Raw genomic sequence first — 24,054 nt, 5'->3', positions numbered from 1 at the left:
CTAAAGTTGGAATTTTGATGGGGAGTCATGCTTTAAGACACTAGTAACTGTTTTTTCTACTGAAACGGTCATTTTAAACTGAACAACTCTTAAATGCCTGAATTTACCGCAAGGAAAAATGTCAAGACTTTTTTCAGTTGTCCAGTACATGTTCAGTACACTGATGAACTCGAGCGATTAAGTATCGATCAGTACTGGTTCAGGTAATTAAGAAAAAACGCTTTGCGTTCGAATCAGTAGAAGTAAGTACGTTTCAGATCATGTCAGTTCATCGATAAAATTGTTGTCCAGTAGTGTTCAGTGCATCAAAATGATTTACGGATTGCTTCCCTTTGGTAAGCAGAGAGTCAATAAAAGGAAATCGAAATAAAAAAAAATAATTGATGAATAATTAGATGAACACATATACTTTTTTCATTAGAGACATAATTGGCAACTGTATTGTATACATGTTTTTGCTTTAACATGTGTTTCGTTTTTTAAATTGATAAAAAAAAATTATAATTATAATATTCTTCTATAACCAAATGAAAAATATAATTTCTTTTAATATTGTTACGCAATATATATATTGAAGACTGTATAATGAATTTGGTAGCTCCTTCGTATAAATATTAGAATGGAGTAGAATCCCGATATCTTCCGAAAATATCCACGCTATGATTTCGCGCCATTTGTCATTTGATAATAATTTGCAGTGTCTGATTGAAGTAACGTAAGTACATTATTTGAAGATGTTTTTACAGTTTTGATGCATTGACAAACATTCCTAGCTGTACAAGAGTGTTTGTTTGAATTGTGTAATATTTAACTCCTTGAATGATAATTAAATGTTGATACCAACGACCAGACCAAGCATTTTAACAAAAAAGGGGGGTTTGGTGATACAGCTCTTCATTGAAAAAAAAGGGGGGTTTGGTGATACAGCTCTTCATTGAAATCCCTGTTCTTCGACCTTAACAGCCCCCAAGGGTGACTGGGGAATAGAAGTATGGTCACCATTGATCTTCCTCCGACCGGCAGTAAAACCCTTGGTAAAGTGGGGCGTCCGTTTGCAGCCACGTCCGGTCAGAATGGGGACGTTAAATCCGATGCCTCGTGTAAAAACATATCAAATGAATCGATTTATAACTTGACAGATTCTGAAAATTCAGAATGGAACTTCTTTTCTAAAAACATGTTAAACTATATTTGTAGCCAGCAGTTTACAGATTTGACTGATGCCAAATTTATAACATCAAAGGCAATAAATACTTTTTTTCTCTACCAGATAAAAATGAAAAATCAAAAACTCATTTTGTTGCAGTATTAGATGAACATTCAGAAGACAGGGACATTGTATTGAAGGTGATCAATATATTATATAACAGATTTCAAGTTAATACATTAACAAAACACATAGTATTATTTGAAGATGGAAAATGCTTTGATACACTGATGAAACTAAAATTTGAGTATGGAGAATCATTAGATTGGTTGCTCATTTATCCTGGAGACTGGCATCTTTTGAAAAATGTCCAACCAGTTCTTATGAAAATTTATTATGATGCCGGATTAAAAGAAGTTGCTCAGTTACTACATAATGGTGCTCGACTTAAAGCCCTGTCGGAATGCACAAGATTTACTTTGGTTCATGATGTTTTACTTCATGTTTGGGAAGCCCTTTTCAGAACACAAATAGATATGTTTGAACAAGAAAATAATAATTCTTTTCAGTCCGTGTTTTCTAATTCTCCACAGTTTATTTCCTCCACAGGTCCATCTACACCATACCTTTCAACTATATCACAGCTGACAGCTTTAGTTTCTGAAACCAGTCCACAGTTTAATGAATGGCGCTACCTAAAAAGAAAAGATGAAACCTTTAAATTTTGGGATGACTTTGTACATACTGATTTTTTGTCTTATTTATCATTATACATAGCAATCAGATCAAGAAACTGGCACCTAAGAGTGGCTTCACCTAAAAAAAAATACTCCATTGTTTCATGCTTTTGACAGACCTATGTATTTAAAACTTGTACCATATCATCTTACAGATCAACAAAACTTTCCCACAGACATATTGGACTATTTTGCTGAAGGTGCCTTTGCTGTTTCAATTACATGCAGTCCATGCAACAGTGTTGCCATTGACGAATCCCATGAGATGCATTAAAAACTCAACGACATCATTTAATAAACAGTCCCTAGCATCATTATGTCTTTTTCTCCCTTACAGAGCAGAGGTTTTAAACAATACTCCAAAACAACTCAAATTACAGGGCAACTGTGAAGACAATGAAAGTCCAATTGTACAGGAAAATAAGAATATTGAATATATGAATCTTTTAAGAAACTCATCAGTCTTCATAACAGTATCAAACACTAAACTACATCACATATTCTCTGGAAATATTGCTCCACTAGACACAGCAGTAGATTTGTTAAATTACAGGCAATACGGAGATGATTTTAAAAATTACACAAATTGCATTATCCTGAATAAAAATACAAATACAGTTTCAAGAAAAAAGAGAAATTTAAAAACATTTTCCACACCAAAAGTAACATTAGGTAAACAGAAAAAAGAAATTCAAGATAATCATACAGTCATTACTTGTTTACGAAAACAACTTGCATTCTCAAAAGAAACAAACAAACCTGTAACAGAACTTAGGCAATTTATTTCGCTTTCAAGATCAATCTATACTGTAGAAGGAACTATTAAAGGTGAAAAGTCAAGTGCAGCAACTTATCTGAAGTCTATTTACCCTAATTCATATTTCAACAACTTAGACATTCCAAAGGATGAATCAAAATGTGTCATTTTAGAGGGAATGTTTATGATTAATTCCCCACCTTTGGGTCATCATCAAAACTTTGAATCTTATTCAGATTTTTTGTTTAAAAGATGGGTTATTAATTTTCAGCGTCACTATGCAGCAGATGAAGTGCATGTTGTATTTGACCATCCTTCTCGTCATGGTCCATGTCCTAAAGATGTCGAAAGAAGTCGTAGAGACAACAAGATAGTTAATATTTCTTCATTTGTTTCTATTTCTGATAAAGCTCCTTTCCCAACCAATTGGAGGGAATTTTTAGGCAATCGCGAAAACAAACGTTCAATTGTCAATTATTTGAGTGAAAAATTCATATGTTATGCAAAACATCATAATTTTAGCTTTGTTACAGGTGGGGGAAACATGTCAGACAAGGCTGTCAAAGTTTGTGATGGAAAGGAATTTATACTTAGTAATGCTTGCAGCAACCATGAAGAGGCAGACACCAGAGTCTGGTTACATGCCAGAGCAACCACTTGTACTTTTGTACTAATTTACAGTCCAGATACTGATGTTTGTTTTATTGGATTGCCTTTGTTTTCTGTAGAAATTCATTCTTTTTCAGATAAAACAGTAATAATACAATTGAAAGATAGCAAATTAAAAAAAAAATATGTTTCAGTCAACACACTTTCACAAAACATTTCTGATGACCTGCTGCTGCAAGGAACATCACAAGTTTTAAAATGTTTCCAGGTTTTATTTATATCTAGTGGCTGTGACTATGTTTCATTTTTCCATGGATTTACTAAAAGATTTATTTTTGAAGTTTTTCGGAGACACTGTACATTTATTACAGGAATTACTTTTAAATTTATATATTTTATTTATGTCTAAATTTAACTATAAAGTTAGAAATCAAAAGATCAATTGCAAATTTTAGGGCGTTCTTCAAAATAGCTAATTTAACTGTACATGATATATAACTTTTTACAAATGAAAATGTACTTAGGTTAATTTTCACACTGAAACATGCTCATTTTTAAACCAGGAAAGAGTTATTAAATCCAAAAGATTTGGGGGTAATCAAATGTTCAAAGAAGAATGTAAGACTTCGGTCAATTCAGTTTATATTAAAATATTTACAAATATAACAATTCAGTTATTAAAATATTTACAAATACAATTCAGTTATTAAAATATTTACAAATACAATTCAGTTATTAAAATATTCACACAAAAAATGATAAACAAAAACAACATAAATAAATCAATAACTGACGAATGTCAAGACACAAGGCATACATTTTATTTACAAGTCTGGAAGTTTTGGAATCCAAATGACCCCATTTTCCTCTCCATACAACAGTGGGGCTGAAACATCTTTCACAGGGATAACACAATTTGGAAAGTTCCTGCTGTTTTTGGCGAAATAACACCTAGAACTAGTATCATAGTCCAGGTAACCAAACCAGCTAATGAATGCAAGATCTTCACCACTACAACTGAAGAAGAGCGAAATTGATCCAACACAGTTATTATATAGGACCATTGACCCTCTTTCCTTTTGTGTTTCACTCTCGATGGACGTATCCCGGTAACTTCCTTTGGGTGTTCTGGCATGGTGGAATGTTGTGATCAGTGGGGAAACAGGTCTCTCCTTGAAGTAGGCATGTATTCCTAGTAATTCCTCTGGAGAGGCATGACGTGTCACTGGTTTGTGTCGACCGGGATACAGACTGCTCTCCACACATTTGGCATCCTTCTTCAGTGGTTCCAAGAAACCACTGTGCTCCAACATGGAGAGTAACCATTGTACTTAAAAATTAAAAAAAAATATAATGAATATTAATCTATTATTGCAAACTATAATTTAATACACAAATGATTTACTTGTATAATTGCTTTCTTTTGGATAGGATAAAATAAAGTTGGCACATCAGTGCCACTTAGAAGGCCAGGAAGATTTAAACAACAAAATGAAGGAGGTCCTTTGCCAAATTGAAATGAAAATAAATAATTAATAAAAACAGATGGCATCCATCTACTGTCCTCTTTCCATTGAAAACTATTTAAAATATTTTTTCCTCTGCATCTAATGACAATTCAGTTCAATTATGTGCTAAGATATCCTGTGTTAAGAAATTTATCTCAACGCAAACAGAAAGATTCCATTAGCATCAGCATGTATACATGTACACTGTATATAAAAGTCTTTTTGGAATTATTGGGCCACATGCAATGCTGTTCAACTTTTATACTTGATTTGGCTATGTAACTTTTTAGTTTCGATCATCACTGGTGAAAGAAATAATGTGTCTGGTGTGCAAAATTTTTGTATATTTTTTTTCTAAATTTATGTGGAAATTGTAAGTTGATAATTCACCTATCATTCACTTGAAATGATTTTATGTCCTCTACAATGATATATTTGCACCAGGGCCCTTTATAATTCTCAGTATTCTAGTTATGCCCCCACTGCTTGGTCAGGAAGCAGTAAGTTTACCCATATCTGTTTATACATACCAAAATTGGATTCCGGTCTCCAACTTTAGTAAGTCTCAACCAAATGTAATGAAACTTATACAAAATGCTTTTATTACCACAAAACACAAGATCAAGTTCCAATTTGGATGACGTCACTTTTACCGTTCTTCAGTTGTGCTTAGTTTATTTTTCCGTTCTCTTACTTTAGTTTGTCTTATTCAAATGATATAAAACCTATAAATTATGCCCCTTTATAATGTTATATGCAAAGGGGGGGTCATCAGTGTCAAATTGACACATCTATTTGTTTAATTCTATTTTTTTCTTATTTTATTCATAAATACAATGGTATTAATTCAGGTGGAATTATTTCTTACAGGAAATAAAGGACAGCATAAGTAAAGGGTGTACACCATAATGTACCACAAAGGGTAGGTAAAGTTAGTAGGAATGAACATCAAAACTTGAAACATTATAAATGTCTGAACATTTGATATATACACAAGTGATGCCTAATTTTAACAACTGCCTGGATTAATTTATTATAAATTACAAATTATGTAGGTAAAACTCATGATGGCCAAAAATAAACTAGGATGTGTAATGTCCAGTGACATGTCAAATTATTTTCCTGACAGGAGCATAGTAATTCAATATGAATATGAAACTGACTTTCTACTAGACCAATACACTAAGCAGAATTTTTAAAAGTGCAAGTTCACAAGGTAACATTTGACAGTAAGACAAATTACCCTACACATACGTTATTCAAACTCTAGCAGCCAACTGGTTTTTACTCTTACTCCTTAATGCTTAAAGGAAAACCAAGCAGCAAAAAGCAAGGGTCTAGAAAGGGAGGAGTCTAAATTTTTGATATCCCACAAATGGGGGGGGGGGGGTTATATAGGTATCAACCTGTTTATTCATCAGTCTAGATGTCTGTCCCTCCGTCTGTCCTGTTGTAAGCAATGTCTTGATAGCGCAACTCCCCTTAATGAATGGACCAATACTGATCATGCTTGACACAGTTGCAGTACACAACATGAGGATGTTCTTAAAGGAATATAATCCAAGTGCGAAATATTTCAAGGGAGGTAATTAAACTTAATTAATATTAAAAACAAGAATGTGTCCATAGTACACGGATACCCCACTAGCACTATTATTTTCTATGTTCAGTGGACCGTGAAATTGGGGTCAAAACTCTAATTTGGCATTAAAATTTAGAAAGATCATATCATGGGGAACATGTGCACTAATTTACAAGTTGATTGGACTTGGAACTTCATCAAAAACTACCATGACTAAAAACTTTAACCTGACACGGGACAGACGGACGAACGAACAGACACACAGACCAGAAAACATAATGCCCCCTACTATCGTAGGTGGGGCATAAAAATGTGGCAACAGGTAAGCGTAACTCTTCCCTTACGACTTGATCAATATTAATGAAAATTGAACATAGTTGTAGTCCACAACTTGAGAATGTGCATGATTGATTGATTGTTGGTTGCTTAACGTCCAGTGGCAAATATTTCATGCATATTCAGGACGAGAACAAGTTCACAATAAAAACAATAGGTAGGTTCTGTAATAGATTAAGGGATTATGGTCGGAGAAATTTGGACTGCCACGGGAAATGAGGGTATATTGGATAAGGACAGAAATTTAGCCTTGCAACAGGTCACCTACGGACCCCTCAAAGAGTTGTTGCAAGGGTTCTTAACGTGCAAAGAGCGTGGCATTCTCTTTACACGAGGCATCGGATTTAACGTCCCCATTCTGACCGGACGTGGCTGCATATTTGTACATCCCGCACAGCCAAACGGACGCCCCACTTTAGCACGGGTTTTACTGCCGGTCGGAGGAAGACCAATGGTGACCATACTTCTATTCCCCAGTCACCCTTGGGGGTAGAATGTGCATGAAGAAAAGTAATCCTGGTCTGAAACATTTCAAAGGAGATAATTTTACTAACTTAGTTAAAAATTGCAATATGTTACAACATGTCTTGTAAGAGCAACTTCTCCTTAACAGCTTGATCATTATTGATGAAACTTTACACAAGTGCAGTACACAACCTAGGAATATGCATAAAGGAAAATAATCCTGGTCTTCAATATTTCAAGGAAGATTATTGAAATTTTGTCCATTATTATATGTGGGGTATCCTTTAGATAGTGAGTTGACACATAGTGCTATGCAATACTCTAAGAAGGCTAAATACTATTCATGCTGGTCTGTATCCACTCTTGTTAAGATAATAATCTGTTTATTCAATGAAGGTAGTCAAATTTAACTTTATTTATATTTCATTACATTTTTTTTTATAATTAAATTTGATATTGCTTTCTCTTGATTGCAATGGGTTTTTCCAAACAGTAATGTTTCTAGCCAAAAGATACAGGTCAAAGCTACCAAGATTCAAGATTCAAATTACCAAGCTACCATGTTAATTCAACTCAAAATTATAGTATTAATCTAATACTTCTATAAACATTCAATTTTTTTCTCACAGCTATTTAGATTACTGCAGGCAAAATTAAACGTGACACGTGCTCATTTCCTGCAGATGGCAGCTGATAACAAAAGCTTAGAAAAGACAGCAGAGAGTTTACAAAGTAATGAAAAGGAATGGGCTCTGGAAAGAATCTTCACCGAACAGACTAATGAAGATTCATGGAATTCTGCAGTAGAAAAATATCCAAATTATTAAAAAAAAAATCGTGAGTTCAAATGTAATCTAATTATATAAGCTGAAAGTAAAAGTAATAGTCAACATTATAGTAAAAAAATATAGCAATAAAAAAAATTGAAGGACAATCAACCAGAGACACAATAATTTTAGCATAAACAACTTAGGTTAACTTACTGAATAACTTTCTTAAACTATACTGGATTTTTACCAAACGCGGAACAAGCTTGTTTTTTTCATCATGATTGAAGATATTGATTTCATATTTGGCATATAGTTAAACCATGACAAGGACCATACCTCTGCATAAAATCATCGGACTGGAACAAAATCAAACGTTATCTATAACTTGTCATGGTTAAACCAAATGGCAAACATGAAGTCTATACATTCAAGCATGACGAAAAAAAGTTCGGAAAACAGATTACTTATGTGACTTTTCTAAGTCCAAGGTCTATAACTCTGCCAAAAAACATCAGACCGGAACAAAATTAGAACTTAGAAATTTGTAACTTGTTATAGTTATACTAAATACCTGATATCAAACCAATATCTTCAAGCATGACAAAAAAGTGTGGAAAGCTGATTTGCCGGATGGAGGGATTGACGGACATACAGACAGACAGAGTGCAAACCTAAAGTCCCCTTCAACTTCATTGGTAGGGGACTAAAAATGAGGTTTTGCAATACTTTTTTTTCAGGTGTATAGTTGGTTGCCCTATGAAGTACTGCAATATTGAAAAAATATTTAATTACTTCAAAATTTGTAATTACAATTTTGCCGAAAAATTATGCTTATTAAAATTTCTTTTATATTTTAGACATGAAAACACCCAAATATATACCTGACAAGCTTATACAGTACTGTAAAAAGGCAAAGGAAAATGAAGACCAATTAGACAATACCGAAATAGAAATTAAAATTATTGTAGGGTCACAAAATGTGTCGTACAACAAAGAAGTTTCATCTATTGTAACAAAATACTCAAAAATTATTTTAGATGAAGTAAATAAAGTGGAGGGTCTTTATTTTGAAGAGTAATCTCAGTAATATAAATTTGAAATTTAGTATTTTTTTCTTTTTTTTGGGGGGTCACATGTGTAAAAGAATAATTTGAGCTTTTGCAACCTATTGTATTTTCTGTTCAATAAATTTTGAACTGTATAACCAAAGCTTTTAAATTTAATTATGTTTTTACCGATGAAAAAATGGAAGAAAAGTTCCATATTGGTATGTACAAAACAATTTTATATATGATGATCAAATATATATTAAAAAGTCCATTCAACCCAAGGTTTTTAAATTTGTATATGTTGTAACTGGAAACCAAATCAAGGTCAAGTTTGATATTGATAATTTTATTGTTTATGAGTTATGATCATCGAAATATTGAGCCCCCAAGGGTGACTGGGGAATAGAAGTATGGTCACCATTGGTCTTCCTCCGACCGGCAGTAAAACCCGTGCTAAAGTGGGGCGTCCGTTTGGCTGTGCGGGATGTACAAATTTGCAGCCACGTCCGGTCAGAATGGGGACGTTAAATCCGATGCCTCGTGTAAAGAGAGTGCCACGCTTTTTGCACGTTAAGAACCCTTGCAACAACTCTTAGAGGGGTCCGTAGGTGACCTGTTGCAAGGCTAAATTTCTGTCCCTATCCAATATACCCTCATTTCCCGTGGCAGTCTAAATTTCTCCGACCATAATCCCTTAATTTATTACAGAACCTACCTATTGTATTTATTGTGAACTTGTTCTCGTCCTGAATATGCATGAAATATTTGCCACTGGACGTTAAGCAACCAACAATCAATCAATCAATCAATCGAAATATTGAAAAATAGCATGACACAAAAAAATTTCTGAAAGCTCTGATTAGTTAATTTCATGAATATAATTGAATTAAAATATTAACTTTAAACAGCAAATAAATTCACCATAGTTACAAATAGTTACATCTAAATCTTCATTTAATGCCTTAATAGAGTTATTTCACTTTTAGAAATTTAGATGTAGATGTTTTAAAAACCCATGTCATTTTAAAAATGCATGAAATAACTGGTTACAAAACACACACTCACCATGTTGCTATGTTAAAAACGGCGCATCCATTATAACTATACATTAAACATATTTATTCTAAAACCAGTTGTTGGCATGACACGGGTTATGTTCTTCTCATATATTTTATGACGGTATAATACTAAACCCCTAACAGGAGGGATTGTACCTGATATTCATATGATGAAGACATAATCTTTCAATCAGTTTAATTGAGGTCTGGAGCTGGCATGTCAGTAACTGCTAGTAGTCTGTTGATTTTTATGTATTATTGTCATTTTGTTTATTTTCTTTTGTTTCCTATTCTGACATCGGACTCGGACTTCTCTTAAACTGAGTTTAACTGTGCGTACTGTTGTACGTTTGTTTTTTCTACATTGGCTAGAGGTATTAGGGGGGGGGGGGTTGAGATCCAAAAAAACATGTTTAACCCCGCCGCATTTTTGCGCCTGTCCCAAGTCAGGAGCCTCTGGCCTTTGTTAGTCTTGTATCATTTTTAATTTTAGTTTCTTGTGTATAATTTGGAGTTTAGTATGACGTCCATTATCACTGAACTAGTAAACATATTTGTTTAGGGGCCAGCTGAAGGTCGACTCCGGGTGTGGGAGTTTCTCGCTGCATTGAAGACCCATTGGTGGTCTGCGGCTGTTGTCTGCTCTATGGTCGGGTTGATGTCTCTTTGACACATTCCCCATTTCCATTCTCAATTTTATGTATATAAAAATTAGATGTGGTATGATTTCCAATGAAACAAGTCCCATCCTAGATCTGAAGTAGTAAATATTGATTGATTGATTGTTGTTTGCTTTACGCCGCATTAGCAGAGAAAGGCTATATCGCGGCGAGAGCTAATTCGAATATTATAACAATTTGAGGTATATTTTTAAAATCAGACAAAAGGTCTTTCAATAAACTAAAATTCTAGACTAAAGCAAATTGATTATTTACAAATAAAAATCAACACTAAGATAACGTGATAAAAATTAAAATCGTTTTAAATATAACAAAAATTTTTTATATTTTATAATATATTCCAATTTCTTTTAAGAATGAAACAATATTTGTAAATGGAACATTATTAAATAAATCATACATATTATTGACATTGAAATGCTTCTTCCGAATATACGCAAAGTCAATACAATGAATTAAAACATGTTTAATAGTATACTTGCAGTTGCAAGGTACACATTGTGGTTCATCTTCATTTCTTAAAAGATACTCGTGTGTCACTGTAGTATGACCAATTCGGCATCTAGAAATAACACACTGATCTTTTCTGCACATTAAATTATTAAAAGGTTTACCTAAATTAGGTTTAATTTCATGTAATTTGTACCATCTCTCTTACTCCAATCATTTTTCAAAATATTAAAAACATATTCTATAATATTAGATTTAAAATCGGTATATGGTATATCACAGTTAGATAAAGTGTCACCCAGGGCATTCTTTGCCTCAAGGTCTACAGCTGTGTTTCCATGGATTCCAACATGACTCGGCACCCATAGAAATATTTCTTTAAGAAGAATTTTTAAATTCCTCATTACATGTAAAATTTTGAGAATTGTTGGGTTTTTAATTTTAGTATTTTGTATAGCTTGTTAGCATGAAAGTGAATCAGAACATATAATAAATTTGGATTTATCTGAAGAAGCAATAAATTTCAAGGCCAAAATTATTGCTTCTGCTTCAGCAGTAAAAATGGATGCAGCAGATGGACCAATGTTCTTCTTTTATGATACATTTTGTGGCTTTCAGAAGTGTTCTCCCAATAAGTCCATTCTGTGCTTTTACATTATGTGTCTAAAGTTCCCAAACATTGTGTGGCTTTTGTTTTCTGTGTTGTTCTTAAACATACATAAAGTAACTATATGAAGCTGTCTAATTAACCCCTCGTGTCATATATTAGATGAAACTATATGACATATCTCTTCGAAATATAAGGGGATAAAAATCCTTTTGTTAAAATTGTATCTGTACTATCAGCTTATGAAAAAGAAAACACTGTCTGTCATGGACATTATTAAACGGATAGTAGCTACGATTTTCACTAAAATATGACTTAAACTAAAAATGCCGAATTTTAAACAAATATAAAGAATAATTAGGAAAAATTCTATTCCCATTGTCATTTCATAAGGTTTAAAGAAGATTTTTAGAGTTTTAACCACCGAAATGAATTATTATCTATAGACAATATATCGCTGTAACGACCGCCTTTATTCATACGACCTATAGTTGACCTGTGTTCGACAATTAAAATGCGCATGCGCAACGCGTAAATGAAAGTAAACATGTCGGATAGAGGAAATTTAGCGCGAGGAAGAAAACGTACTCTCACAGATTCTGCAAGAAAGAGGAACAGAAAAGATGCACAGGCCGCTTATCAGAAGTCGAAAATCCACATTGGAGACGAGATTGATCGTTGGAATGACCTGAAAGACCGGTTACGTCTGGAAAGTCACACACAAGTTGCTAAACTTCTGTTGGACAGGTTTGTGTGTTGTTTACATTTATATCTTCAAAATTCTTGTTCCAAAACAGACTTTTTTCATATTTCAAAGAAACACACTGCTTCTTATTTGTTTATATATTGTCAAATGATGTTTGTTTACTTAATTCTGGATGAAGAAATGTATGAAAAAGCGATAATTATAAGTGTAAACAAATGCGTGCATTCACGAGGCCCCGCAAAGGGGAAATCTTAACTTACTGTTATAAAAAGTGTATTCGGCATTTTATCTGAAATTTCAATTGATTTTAAGTTAAAATATCATTCATAGGTATGCAATTCAAGACAGAAATATCAGTCCAAGAAAGAGATCAAACTTTGAAGTCAATAAGGTGTTCAAAACACCAACACACACTCCAGTACCTGCATGAAAAGTGCAACACCAGAACCCAAAGCCATGACTCCAAGTAAAAAATCAAAACATGAAGAATTTAAAACTCCAACATATGCTGCTCACTCCAGTCCAAGTATGAATTATGCAACACCGGACCCAAAAGCATTGACTTCAACACCAGGTCCTCTTGCTGACAATATTCAACCCATGTCTGATATGTCCAGAATTTCATCTTCTGAGAGTGAAAGACAAGCTGAGTATGTATTTGCTAATATTATGCCGCAAATGATTAGAAAGTTAACAATTTATTTTATTTCTTATTTTATACGTACATTTAAATTGTAATATGATGCTGATTGGAAATTAAACAGAAAAAGTAAATAATGGTGTTTCATTTACATATAACTCATGCAATTTGCTTAGATTGAATGTGGAATTCATAAATACTTCATGGTTTATTTTCAGCGATTCTGATGCACATATCTCAGGGATTGAAGAATTACCAAGTCGTAGACGGTCACATTTGAAAGAATCCAGCAGTTTCATAAATCCTTTTGTGTAAGTTTTATTTTGAAAAAAGATATTGAATTGAACACCGAAAAAAAAGAAATACAAATGGCAGCTCTTCTTAACTTGGTGGTCAGAAAAAGAAAATGTAGAAAAGATTTTATACGACTGAACTTATATAAATGATAATGTCACCTTGTTTCTGATAAAATATAAGGAACTTGTTATATTGTATTTAACTTTTTTCAACAAATGGAAGTTTTTAACGACCTTGACTGTGTGCAAACAACAAATGGAAGTTTTTAATTTTGCTAGCCATACATACTTAATATATCCCATGTTAAGTTACATATGTACACAAATATCCTTTATAATTTTTTTTAAATTCTCTTCTGCTTTTAGATTAACAATTGATATAACAGAAGTAGAAAGCAACAACTGTGGTTCAGATGATGAGGATTATGAGCCTAGCTTAAATATTACTTTTGGGTATGTATTCACTTTAGTTTTAGTTTCATAAGGCAACTATTAAATGCAATGTAATTGAAACTTATATAGAGGTCTTATTATTAAGATATTAACATTCAAGGTATAAGAACACCTCACTGCTTTACTTGTGGTTCATCATATTAATGTAGTCCTAAATGTACAAAAACAGATATTGATTACACATATGTATATAGATTTTCATTTGTATTAGACATCTTATGTTCTTTCAGTGAGGCTGATGACACAAGAAATGTAATAGAAGAAGATGAAGAGGATGAAATTTATGATGATGATAAAATTGAGAATGAAAATGGGGAATGTGTCAAAGAGACAACAACCCGACCATAGAACAGACAACAGCAGAAGGTCACCAACAGGTCTTCAATGCAGCGAGAAATTCCCGCACCCGGAGGCGTCCTTCAGCTGGCCCCTAAACAAATATAACCCCAAGGGTGACTGGGGTATAGAAGTATGGTCACCATTGGTCTTCCTCCGACCGGCAGTAAAACCCGTGCTAAAGTGGGGCGTCCGTTTGGCTGTGCGGGATGTACAAATTTGCAGCCACGTCCGGTCAGAATGGGGACGTTAAATCCGATGCCTCGTGTAAAGAGAGTGCCACGCTCTTTGCACGTTAAGAACCCTTGCAACAACTCTTTGAGGGGTCCGTAGGTGACCTGTTACAAGGCTAAATTTCTGTCCCTATCCAATATACCCTCATTTCCCGTGGCAGTCTAAATTTCTCCGACCTTAATCCCTTAATCTATTACAGATCCTACCTATTGTATTTATTGTGAACTTGTTCTCGTCCTGAATATGCATGAAATATTTGCCACTGGACGTTAAGCAACCAACAATCAATCAATCTAAACAAATATATATACTAGTTCAGTGATAATGAACGCCATACTAAACTCCAAATTATACACGAGAAACTAAAATTAAAAATAATACAAGACTAACAAAGGCTAGAGGCTCCTGACTTGGGACAGGCGCAAACATGCGGCGGGGTTAAACATGTTTATGAGATCTCAACCCTCCCCCTATAATTCTAGCCAATGTAGAAAGGTAAACGCATAACAATAAGCAATGAGCCTGAGCAGACAGATTTTTATTCTGGTCCTGGTGTGAAACGCATTGACTCTGATGAAGAAGTTCAAGATTTTTTGGCAGACCACCCATGTCTTGCCTTTTTTTTACAGTCAGCTCCTCAATTTAGCAATGACTTCTATTCAGAAAATATGCAGCGTTAAAGGATGTGGTTTGGAGGTTGACATAGAGAAGGAAGTGGTTGCATCGGCTATTTATCTGAAATGGGTAAATTTCATAATTTTACTAGGTTAAGATTTTTACAAATTCAATATCTCGTGTTAATTTTTTTTTTTTTTGTACAATGTATTTAAAAAGAAAGAAAGATTTTGATCCAATCATTTTTGTGAGTCCGAACACATTCAGGAACAATAATGATATATATATATATAAGGTATATATATTTAAAATTATACAAGTCTTGTTGATTATTACATTTTTATTTATTTGTTTTTAAGGTATGTCAAAATGGTCACATTGCACATAAATGGTGTTCACAGCCAATATTGAACAGAGGTATGCATAGTGGTGACATGATGATAGCTGCAAGTGTTGTCCTCTCAGGGAGCAATTTTCAAAAGATATCAATGTTTGCCAAATACTTGAAATTGCCCATCTTGAGCAAATCTACCTTTTTCAAGATACAGCGACATTATGTGATACCATCAGTAGATGAATACTGGATTGATCATCAGGATGCTATTTTAGACAGTTTTAGAGGACAAGATTTGGTAATTCTTGGTATGCACTTTATACAAATTTTATAACATTTTAATTTCTATAACAGCAACTACAGCTCCGGAACTCTGGCTTTGTTTCAGTTTGTTAGTTTTTAAGATCAGTGAAAAAAATTGGAAAGAAATATACATCATTGATAAATTATTTAAAAAATAAACATGTCTTAAAATTTGTCAATGCAATTTTAGTCTAGTGTTGAAAATCAAAGCAACTAAAATATTATTTTTTGGTTTAAAGGGGATGGACGAATGGACAGCCCAGGACACTCAGCCCAGTATTGCTCCTATACCTTCACGGAGAACATCAGTAACAGATTTTGTGCATTGTTACTATGGACAAAAGAATGACAGAAAAGAAAAGCACAAACTTGGAAAAGGCTTGTTTTTTAAAGTGCCTCAAGTTCCTTTTAGATAATGGTCTTAAAATAGCAGAAGTAGTGACTGATGCTCATGTACAGATTGCCTCCATCATGAGTAAGTAAAATTTTTCAAGTTTAGTTAAAAGGTGATATGGGGTAAATATTGATGAGATGTCAACCAATCATATTAGTGCTACTATACATTATCCCTTATATTAATAAAAAAACATTATATTCATAATGCTAACCATTGTGTTACTGTAAATTCAGAAATAATGGAGTGCATTTATTATTGCGATTTTGTTATTTTAGACTAAAATGCGATTTTAATTGTTGCGATATTGTGAAAAATCATGTTTGATTCATTTTAAAAAAAAAAGTGAGTTTCAATTATTGCGATCGTTTGAAATCTAATTTTGATACATGTACAATGTATTATTATTTCAATGCTCATTCTTGATTTATTATCTTGCAGAAAAGGACTATCCAGATGTGAAACATTCATGGGATGTTTGGCATGGTACCAAAAATTTAGGGAAAAAGATTATCAAAGTAAGAATTATGTATGAACAAAATTTTTTATTTTGGGTAAACAGCAACCCCTCACATACCATTTGAAGTTGAGACCAGGTATACGCTCTGATAAGTCTAATGTCTGATGACCCAAGTCTAGATTATTACAGACTATAACAGATCTTCAATTTGCATTCATCATGATTAATAAAACCATCAACTTAGGCAAAAAACAACACAAGAACTGGTGAAGATCAATGAACTATATATCCGGTTAATGCATAGACCTTTTTTAAAATCCAGGATCATTGTACTTTATATTATATATTTGCACTTTCATAAATCATTCTCTTTATTTGTTTTGATATATACTAAATTGAAACATTATGATTTTTTTTTTGTATTTAAGCAGGTCAAGACAAGAAGTGCAAAGAATTGTTCGAATGGACAAAAGATGTGGTGAATCATTTTTGGTACACTGCACAAACATGTAACACTAAAGAAGAGTTCATGGTGAGATGGATTTTTTATTCATATCTGTTTCATTTCGAGTTCAAACTAATTTTTTTTATAATATTACTCCATTTGGGTCTGATTTTGCATTTCTATTTTCTTTCTGTGTCTTGGTTAGCTTTCTCATGAATATATTATTTGTTGAATAATAATGATTTATTTTATTATTGTGTAACATATATATATACAATTACATAAAAACAGAATTAAAATGACCAAATATCCAGCCTTATGTGTACCTATAAAAGCTTGTGTTGTCCTGATAATCATGATAATAACAAAATATGTATGTTTAAAAATATAATATGAATTGTATAATACTTGATATTTAATGTGACTGGTGGCTTATTTTAGGGAATGTGGATTGGTGTTCTGCACCATGTAGTAGACGAACATGAGTGGATTTTTGCGTATAGCACTAATAACAAGTGCGAACATGGACCCTTGTCTTCAGAAAGAGATAAAGGATGGTTGAAGAAAGATTCACCAGCACATTGTGCATTGAGAGATATAGTCATGAACAAAAGACTGATCAACAATATTCCCCACTATACTAACTGCAGGTATTAACAATACAATTAGGTCATCATATTATTTAAACAAAAGACAGGTTGATATATAAAGCTTATAGGAAAAAGACTGTTTTTACAAATTTCTGCTTTGCTGTGAATAAAACAATATTTTATTTGGATAGATCCTTTTCATCATTAACACGTAGTTGCAGAAGATTTATACATTCCTATAAGTTATTTTAAAGAACACATAATTTTATTTTATTATTGATTTATTTTTGTGTATATTTATTGAAATCTTAAAAAATGTATTTCTTTCAGAAGTACAGCAGAACTGGAAAATTTCCAGAATCTGATTCTGATGTATGCATCAAAAAGGCATTCGTATAGACCACCAACATATAGATGTCGGAACTTGTTGGCAGCTTTAGACCATAATGGTCACATTGGTCGATCAATCTTGACAAACAAAGATGGATCAGTAAGGTAAAAACATTATTTTTTCTTTACATTGTTTTCCCTTGTGCAAAAGCAAATTTTATATTTTTTCAATATTGTTTAGCAACTTTCTCTTATTTAAATTTACAAATCAATATTAATTTTTGTACTAAATGTATTATGCTTTCATGGTTTATCACTTTATTTTCTAAATCATAATTTAATTTTTGCAATATTTTTTTTGTATTTTTCCAGGTATCAGAGAGTGTTTCAGAAAAAAAGCAGCCGCTGGTCTGTAACACCATGCAAAACTTTGAAGGATTATGCCTACATACCTCAGGTCATTGAGAAAATTGTTTTGAAAAGACTTGCTGATGAAATTGGAATGAATCAGAGGATGATCCTAGAGTGTCGGCACACCTTGCACCAGTTCCACCACCACCTACCCAGCAGATTGTTGAGTTACAGCGGTCAAGATTCACTGATGACAGCTCAAACAGGACCAATGATGACATGGACAGGACAATTGACTACTGGGCAGAATAAATCTTATTAAGCCTTCAAAACAATTATTATTTCAAAAATTGACAGTTGGTTTTCTCAGCTTGTTTGTTCAAGCCTTTTGCCTATCATGTTTTTTTTTTATCAACTTAAACCACCAAAATCGCTTACAGGACTTCTTTGAATAAAATTAAAGACTTGTAATTTGGACATTGCTGCTTCTCAGCTACAAATCATGCAGCATTTAGGAGTAGGATCAAAGTATGGTTGCCTTGGAGTCAAAAGATGCGTATAGATTGGGTGACATATCTTTCTGCAGGCTGTTATACTGTGAACAATCATAATAAAAATCTGGTTCAGTGGGTTGGTCTACTAAAAGACTGGGTTCCTTGTCATATCACATCAACATGTTGTATTGAATATAAGCATTTTTTTGAAAGGAGTTTGAAATTGCAAATTTTTTCATCAGGGATTCCAATATTGAAACCTGTGTGTTAATTGTATGCATTTGACGTCTTTGAGAAGTTGATAAAATTCATGTTCCATGATATAGATGAGCAAAACTACCAATAAAGCAAAGTAATTTTCTGTGAAAAGATAGCTGACAACAAGCTCATTATGAAGAAGATCTTTAACAAGTAGCTTTGAATCTGCATAAATGATTCTTTTTGATTTTGTATTGTCATCTGTTAAGACTTGATTTGTTTGAAGCAGCCCTGGATAGTTGTTAATTTCTGTGTCATTTTGGTTTCATACCACATCTTCTTTTTTATATGAAATATGTGCTACTGATATTAACCACACACCAACCAATCAGTACATGTAATCTTCTATACTTTCAAGAATTTAAATTTAAAGACAGTTCCAAGACATTTACATCATATCTATTTTATATCTGTACACTGGTACACTACTGACAAAAAACAACAAATATATACAATTAAAAGTTTATACATATTTAATAATGTTATATTCATTATCCCAGACGACCACCAATAAAACCCCTGTAATTCCCAAAACTATCTGGATATTTGTCTCTAATTTTCCAGACACAACAACTTGGAATGACCCTTCTGTTTCCTGCACTAAGGTGACCATGAACCAAAAATATATAAAGCCTGTAGGCGGCATGGCGGTTACTTTTATTGTAATCATCATCTTCACCTGCAGCCAAAACGTCTTGTCTATATCTTCTGGCAATAACGAGAACCAAATCAAAATCCTGTAAATGAAACAAAGAGTGTAATATAACTAGGAAAAAATATTTATACATTTTTTTCAATAAACTATTAGCAGAATTATGGTCAAAGCTATGTGAAGGTATGGTTTTCCTAGGTGGCTAGGCTACAGTCCAGTTGCAAATTAAATTGATTTAAATAATTGACTCATATAAAGTCACCTGTCTGGTATTATTTTTATTTTCTCTGAAGACCTGTTAATTGATAAATACAAGGGCACTGAAAAAAATTAACCGGTAATGTGGATGTGCAATTTTGTAGTGTTTGCCTGCAACATTTTTTCTCCTCCTCAGTGGGCATTTCTCTGCACTTGGTACAAACACACCAAGATGGGGCATTACTCTCAGGTCTAGGATGGTATCCTTGAATTTCAGTTTGTGAATTCCTGTCTACAATGTTCAACATAATTGATGGATCTTTGTCAAACATACTCAACACCAAATCTCTCAAACCATCTGCCGACATCTGAGAAATTCGTTCCTGAAAGACAAAAGAAAATGTTTGCAACCATGTTTACTATACATTTTTACAATATGACAATTATATTTATTAAAGGAAATGTGTAACCCTCGATGTCTCCTTATTATTTTCCATTTTGATACATCTATCTATGGAAGAAAGTTTATTTATATTTATTAACGAACTGCTCATGTATACCCCGAGGGGTTGAATACATAGAAACAACACAATACAAATTGTACACAATGCAAAATGATCATTGATTGATTGAGAAAAAAAAATATAAAAGAGATATATTTACCCTCATTTGAACATTTCTTTCCTCTCTTCGCTGGACAGCTAACTCTTCCCAAGTTGGCAAGGCTGGTCCATACACAGGCCTTCTATTAACTCTACGACCAACATTTCTCGGACCTCGTCCACGAAACTGGCGACGTCCACGTCCCCTGCCTCTGGTAGGCCTTTCTGGACTGGATGAAGATCCCCGACCATCGCCGATGTTGGAAGATGGAGATTCAGATCTACTGTTTCCTGACTGTCGTGAAATCTACATTGCAATAAATGAATTTGTTTAGTTAAAATGAATTTTCAACGTACATTGATATTTAAAAAAAAACGGAAAACGAAAGACCAGTGAATGAGATAGATCATTATAGTATTATGCGTTATACACGTATAAACCCTACTTAACACTATCGATCCCATCTCCTTAAATTATAGATTTATAATTTTCAAAAACCTTTATTTCAATTTATAACAAAACCAACCTATCTAAAATATACAAATCACAGAAATAAGTATTCTCTTCTCGTTATCCTTTCTGTTTATCGGTACCCCTTTGGGATGCCCCATTTCAGTTAACATACACTATCGGGAGCAAGTGGAAGTTTAGGGTTTGTATTTTGAAATAAATACACGGAGTTGAATTCTGAGGACATTTAATCGTAAATATCGTCAAATAATACATTTATTGGAAGAAATAATAAGATATTTATAAGAATATAATGCACATGCTTACCTCTCCATTCATATCGATGTATCTGGGTCATTTCACACGCTGTGTCAGCAAACTTCGGAAACGCACAAACGATGCATAATTAATGAGATAGCCAGGCACACAACCTGGTATTAATTAGGAATTATTAACACTTCTACTTTTATATAAACATTTCAGTGTTCTCATAGTTTATTTTAAGTATGTATCTTTCATCTTGGCCACTTTTAAACGTTCTCAAAATTTTGTCAAAATCGTAGCTACTATCCCTTTAAATCTGAACCAGTAGAAGGTTTTAAAACCTTAAGTTGGGGAGCTGTAACATTCAGTGACCTCGGGTATGTGCTACAGCTCTCCAATTTAGACCTAAAACATTAAAACGGGTCATGTTAACAGCGTATCTTCATGATTATAAATTTCACTTTGGGCTTGCGTGTCTCAGTGACCCTGGGAGCTATGCCAGCTGGAGCTTTGTCTCCTGGTAGGGTTACCCATGCTGGACAGGTCGGAGGGTAGAGGCCAGACTAAAGTGATCCGAACATCGTACGAGTTGTCCGATGTTTTAAATAAAATAGGCTCCCCAACCCTTTAGCCGTGGGTTTCTACCCGTGTCGGTGGTTGACGAGATCCTTGCGGATGAGGGCTGTAGCCAGACTCCTTACGGTCAGAAAATACCCGGACGGACGAGACTATTGTTGAATAAGCTGCTTTGGCTCCGATATCATCTAAACGGGAGGTCGGATGGACCCGGTCCGATCAATCGGCTGGTCATTCCGAGCCCTTCAGTCAATCCTCAACAATAAGCTTTCTTGTAACAATTGTCAGTGTATACACATGTATTTAAATTAAGCTATTTATATTTCGGATAACTGACGAAGGCGATGGCTCATGGGTCAATCAAGTTGTACGTTTTCTATTTCGTTTGATGGAAACGTTCTGCTAGAGTATACTATTCTTGGAACATCTGGTGCTTTCCGCAGTGGATCTTGGGTGCTTAATTTGGAGAAGAGCTACATTATACTTGAAGCTCTTTTTCATCATTAGCACTTGACCCCGGCTCGCTACGGAAATACAGCATCGCCCTTGTAGGCACTCCGAGGTGGGTGGATGACAAGAATGGCGAACCTTTCTCTTTTCCTATGGCACATCAAAACCATCCCTCTTCATCAGCTTTAATACACAAAAAAAAGAAAATGTGAAGATTAAGTGCCCTGTCGGGAAGATGCCAGTTAGCCCATATTAATTGTAATAAAAGGTACAGATGAAAAACCAATTTCCGAAATATCTGCCTTTGTGATAAACAAACAAATGCAAAGCGTTGCTGGTACTGTTAAAAAAAGTTTCAAAAATGAGATCAGGGAATTTGTTGGTTGAATGTTCCAACAAAAGTCAATCAACAATTTGCTTACAATGAAAACAATTACAAACTTTCCTGTTTCTGCCGACCCCCAAGGGTGACTGGGGAATAGAAGTATGGTGACCATTGGTCTTCCTCCGACCAGCAGTAAAACCCTTGCTAAAGTGGGGTGTCCGTTTAGCTGTGCGGGATGTACAAATTTGCAGCCACGTCCGGTTAGAATGGGGACGTTAAATCCGATGCCTCGTGTGAAGAAAGTGCCACGCTCTCAGCACGTTAAGAACCCTTGCAACAACTCTTTGAGGGGTCCGTAGGTGACCTGTTGCAAGGCTAAATTTCTGTCCCTATCCAATATTCCCTCATTTCCCGTAGCAGTCTAAATTTTGCCGACCTTAACCCCGGACAGAACCTACCTATTGTATTTATTGTTAATTTGTTTTCGTCCTGAATATGCATGAATCATTTATCCTATTTCTGCCTCTCCTCACAACAGTTTGAACAGCTGTAAGGGGATCATTCGACAGAAGTCAATACGTTGGTGACCTAACAGTTTGAACAGCTGTAAGGGGATCATTCGACAGAAGTCAATACGTTGGTGACCTTACCGTGGAAGAAATCTGTGAGGAACTTTCAAGCCAAGGTGTAACTGATGTTTGATTTCAAATAAAAAAGAATGGAGCTATAACCAAATTAAATACATATCTTTTGACCTTTAGAACTCCAACTCCTTCATCGATTATTTTAGTTTGCTTCGGAATTAGAGTTGAGAGGTTTTTCCGTAACCCAATTCAATGCTTCACTTGTCAAAAGTTTGGTCATGGAACCAAACAATATTGTGGTACGCAGAGATGCTTCAAGTGTTCTGACGAAGGACACGAGGGAACAACCTGTTGCTCTGAATCTTCTAAATGCATAAACTGTGGTGAGTCCCATTTTTCATCATCTAGTGACTGCCCTGTTTACCTTAAAGAAAAAAAAATATTATTAAAATTAAAACAGAAAGAAATATCAGTTACCCAGAGGCTAAACAGGTAGCTTCTGTTTCGAATGATCCTCTAGTTTCGAACAAACCATCGTACGCCAGCAAAGTTGGCCGCTCATTCAGTCACGAGAATACACAAACTCGCATGAACTGGCCAATTGATGCTGAAACTTTTATAATGTTGCCTGTTCAATTAGAAACTTCCGATAAAATAATTATTCCAAGAAAACCAAAACCTTCTAAAACCAGTACTCAGTCAACTCAATCTTCCTCACAGAGCTCAATGTCATCACCTAAAAAAATGAAAAAAAGAAATCAAGTAAATCATATGTGGTTGTATCAGACAGTTGGGGCACTGGGTCTGTCTGGGATCTTCCCGATAATTCATTCGTCTTAAATAGTCATACTACATCTACGTCTAATAAAGCGTCTTCTAGTTCATCTCTTGCATCTCGTACAAAGTCTACAAAAGCCTTGTCTCCTCTTCGTTCTCCAGAAAAGAAGAGTATCTCCAA

General features: G+C 34.1%; 2 protein-coding genes and 1 pseudogene across 2 annotated transcripts; 2 read left to right on the top strand and 1 right to left on the bottom strand.

Moving 5' to 3' along the window:
* The first annotated feature begins 12,887 nt into the window (after positions 1-12,887).
* LOC127732487 (uncharacterized) lies at positions 12,888-13,416 on the top strand. The gene is made up of 2 exons (XM_052241526.1): positions 12,888-13,111; positions 13,320-13,416. The coding sequence occupies exons 1-2, from the start codon at positions 12,888-12,890 to the stop codon at positions 13,414-13,416; spliced, it is 321 nt and encodes a 106-aa protein (XP_052097486.1).
* A 1,638-nt stretch (positions 13,417-15,054) lies between these two features.
* On the top strand, positions 15,055-19,111 carry LOC127732602 (uncharacterized; annotated as a pseudogene).
* Positions 19,112-19,485: 374 nt separating this feature from the next.
* LOC127732486 (P2X purinoceptor 7-like) lies at positions 19,486-21,236 on the bottom strand. The gene is made up of 4 exons (XM_052241525.1): positions 21,225-21,236; positions 20,508-20,753; positions 19,982-20,227; positions 19,486-19,731 (listed from the first exon to the last, which is right to left on the bottom strand). The coding sequence occupies exons 1-4, from the start codon at positions 21,234-21,236 to the stop codon at positions 19,486-19,488; spliced, it is 750 nt and encodes a 249-aa protein (XP_052097485.1).
* Between the last annotated feature and the right edge of the window lie 2,818 nt (positions 21,237-24,054).

The sequence above is a fragment of the Mytilus californianus genome, unplaced genomic scaffold, assembly GCF_021869535.1.
Source record: "Mytilus californianus isolate M0D057914Y unplaced genomic scaffold, xbMytCali1.0.p SCAF_25, whole genome shotgun sequence".
Taxonomy (NCBI): domain Eukaryota; kingdom Metazoa; phylum Mollusca; class Bivalvia; order Mytilida; family Mytilidae; genus Mytilus; species Mytilus californianus.
Note: the sequence above shows the minus strand (reverse complement) of the source record. Positions and strands in the feature narration are given on the sequence as shown.

Bases quoted from the DNA above. Each gene is read 5' to 3' on its own strand.
- LOC127732487 (XM_052241526.1), top strand. From the start codon at position 12,888: ATGAAAAGTGCAACACCAGAACCCAAAGCCATGACTCCAAGTAAAAAA. The intron at 13,112-13,319 runs GTATGTATTTGC...GTTTATTTTCAG, and splicing joins GAGAGTGAAAGACAAGCTGA to CGATTCTGATGCACATATCT.
- LOC127732486 (XM_052241525.1), bottom strand. The intron at 20,228-20,507 runs GTAAATATATCT...TTTGTCTTTCAG, and splicing joins AAAGAAATGTTCAAATGAGG to GAACGAATTTCTCAGATGTC. The intron at 19,732-19,981 runs GTTAATTTTTTT...TTTCATTTACAG, and splicing joins ATTGCACATCCACATTACCG to GATTTTGATTTGGTTCTCGT.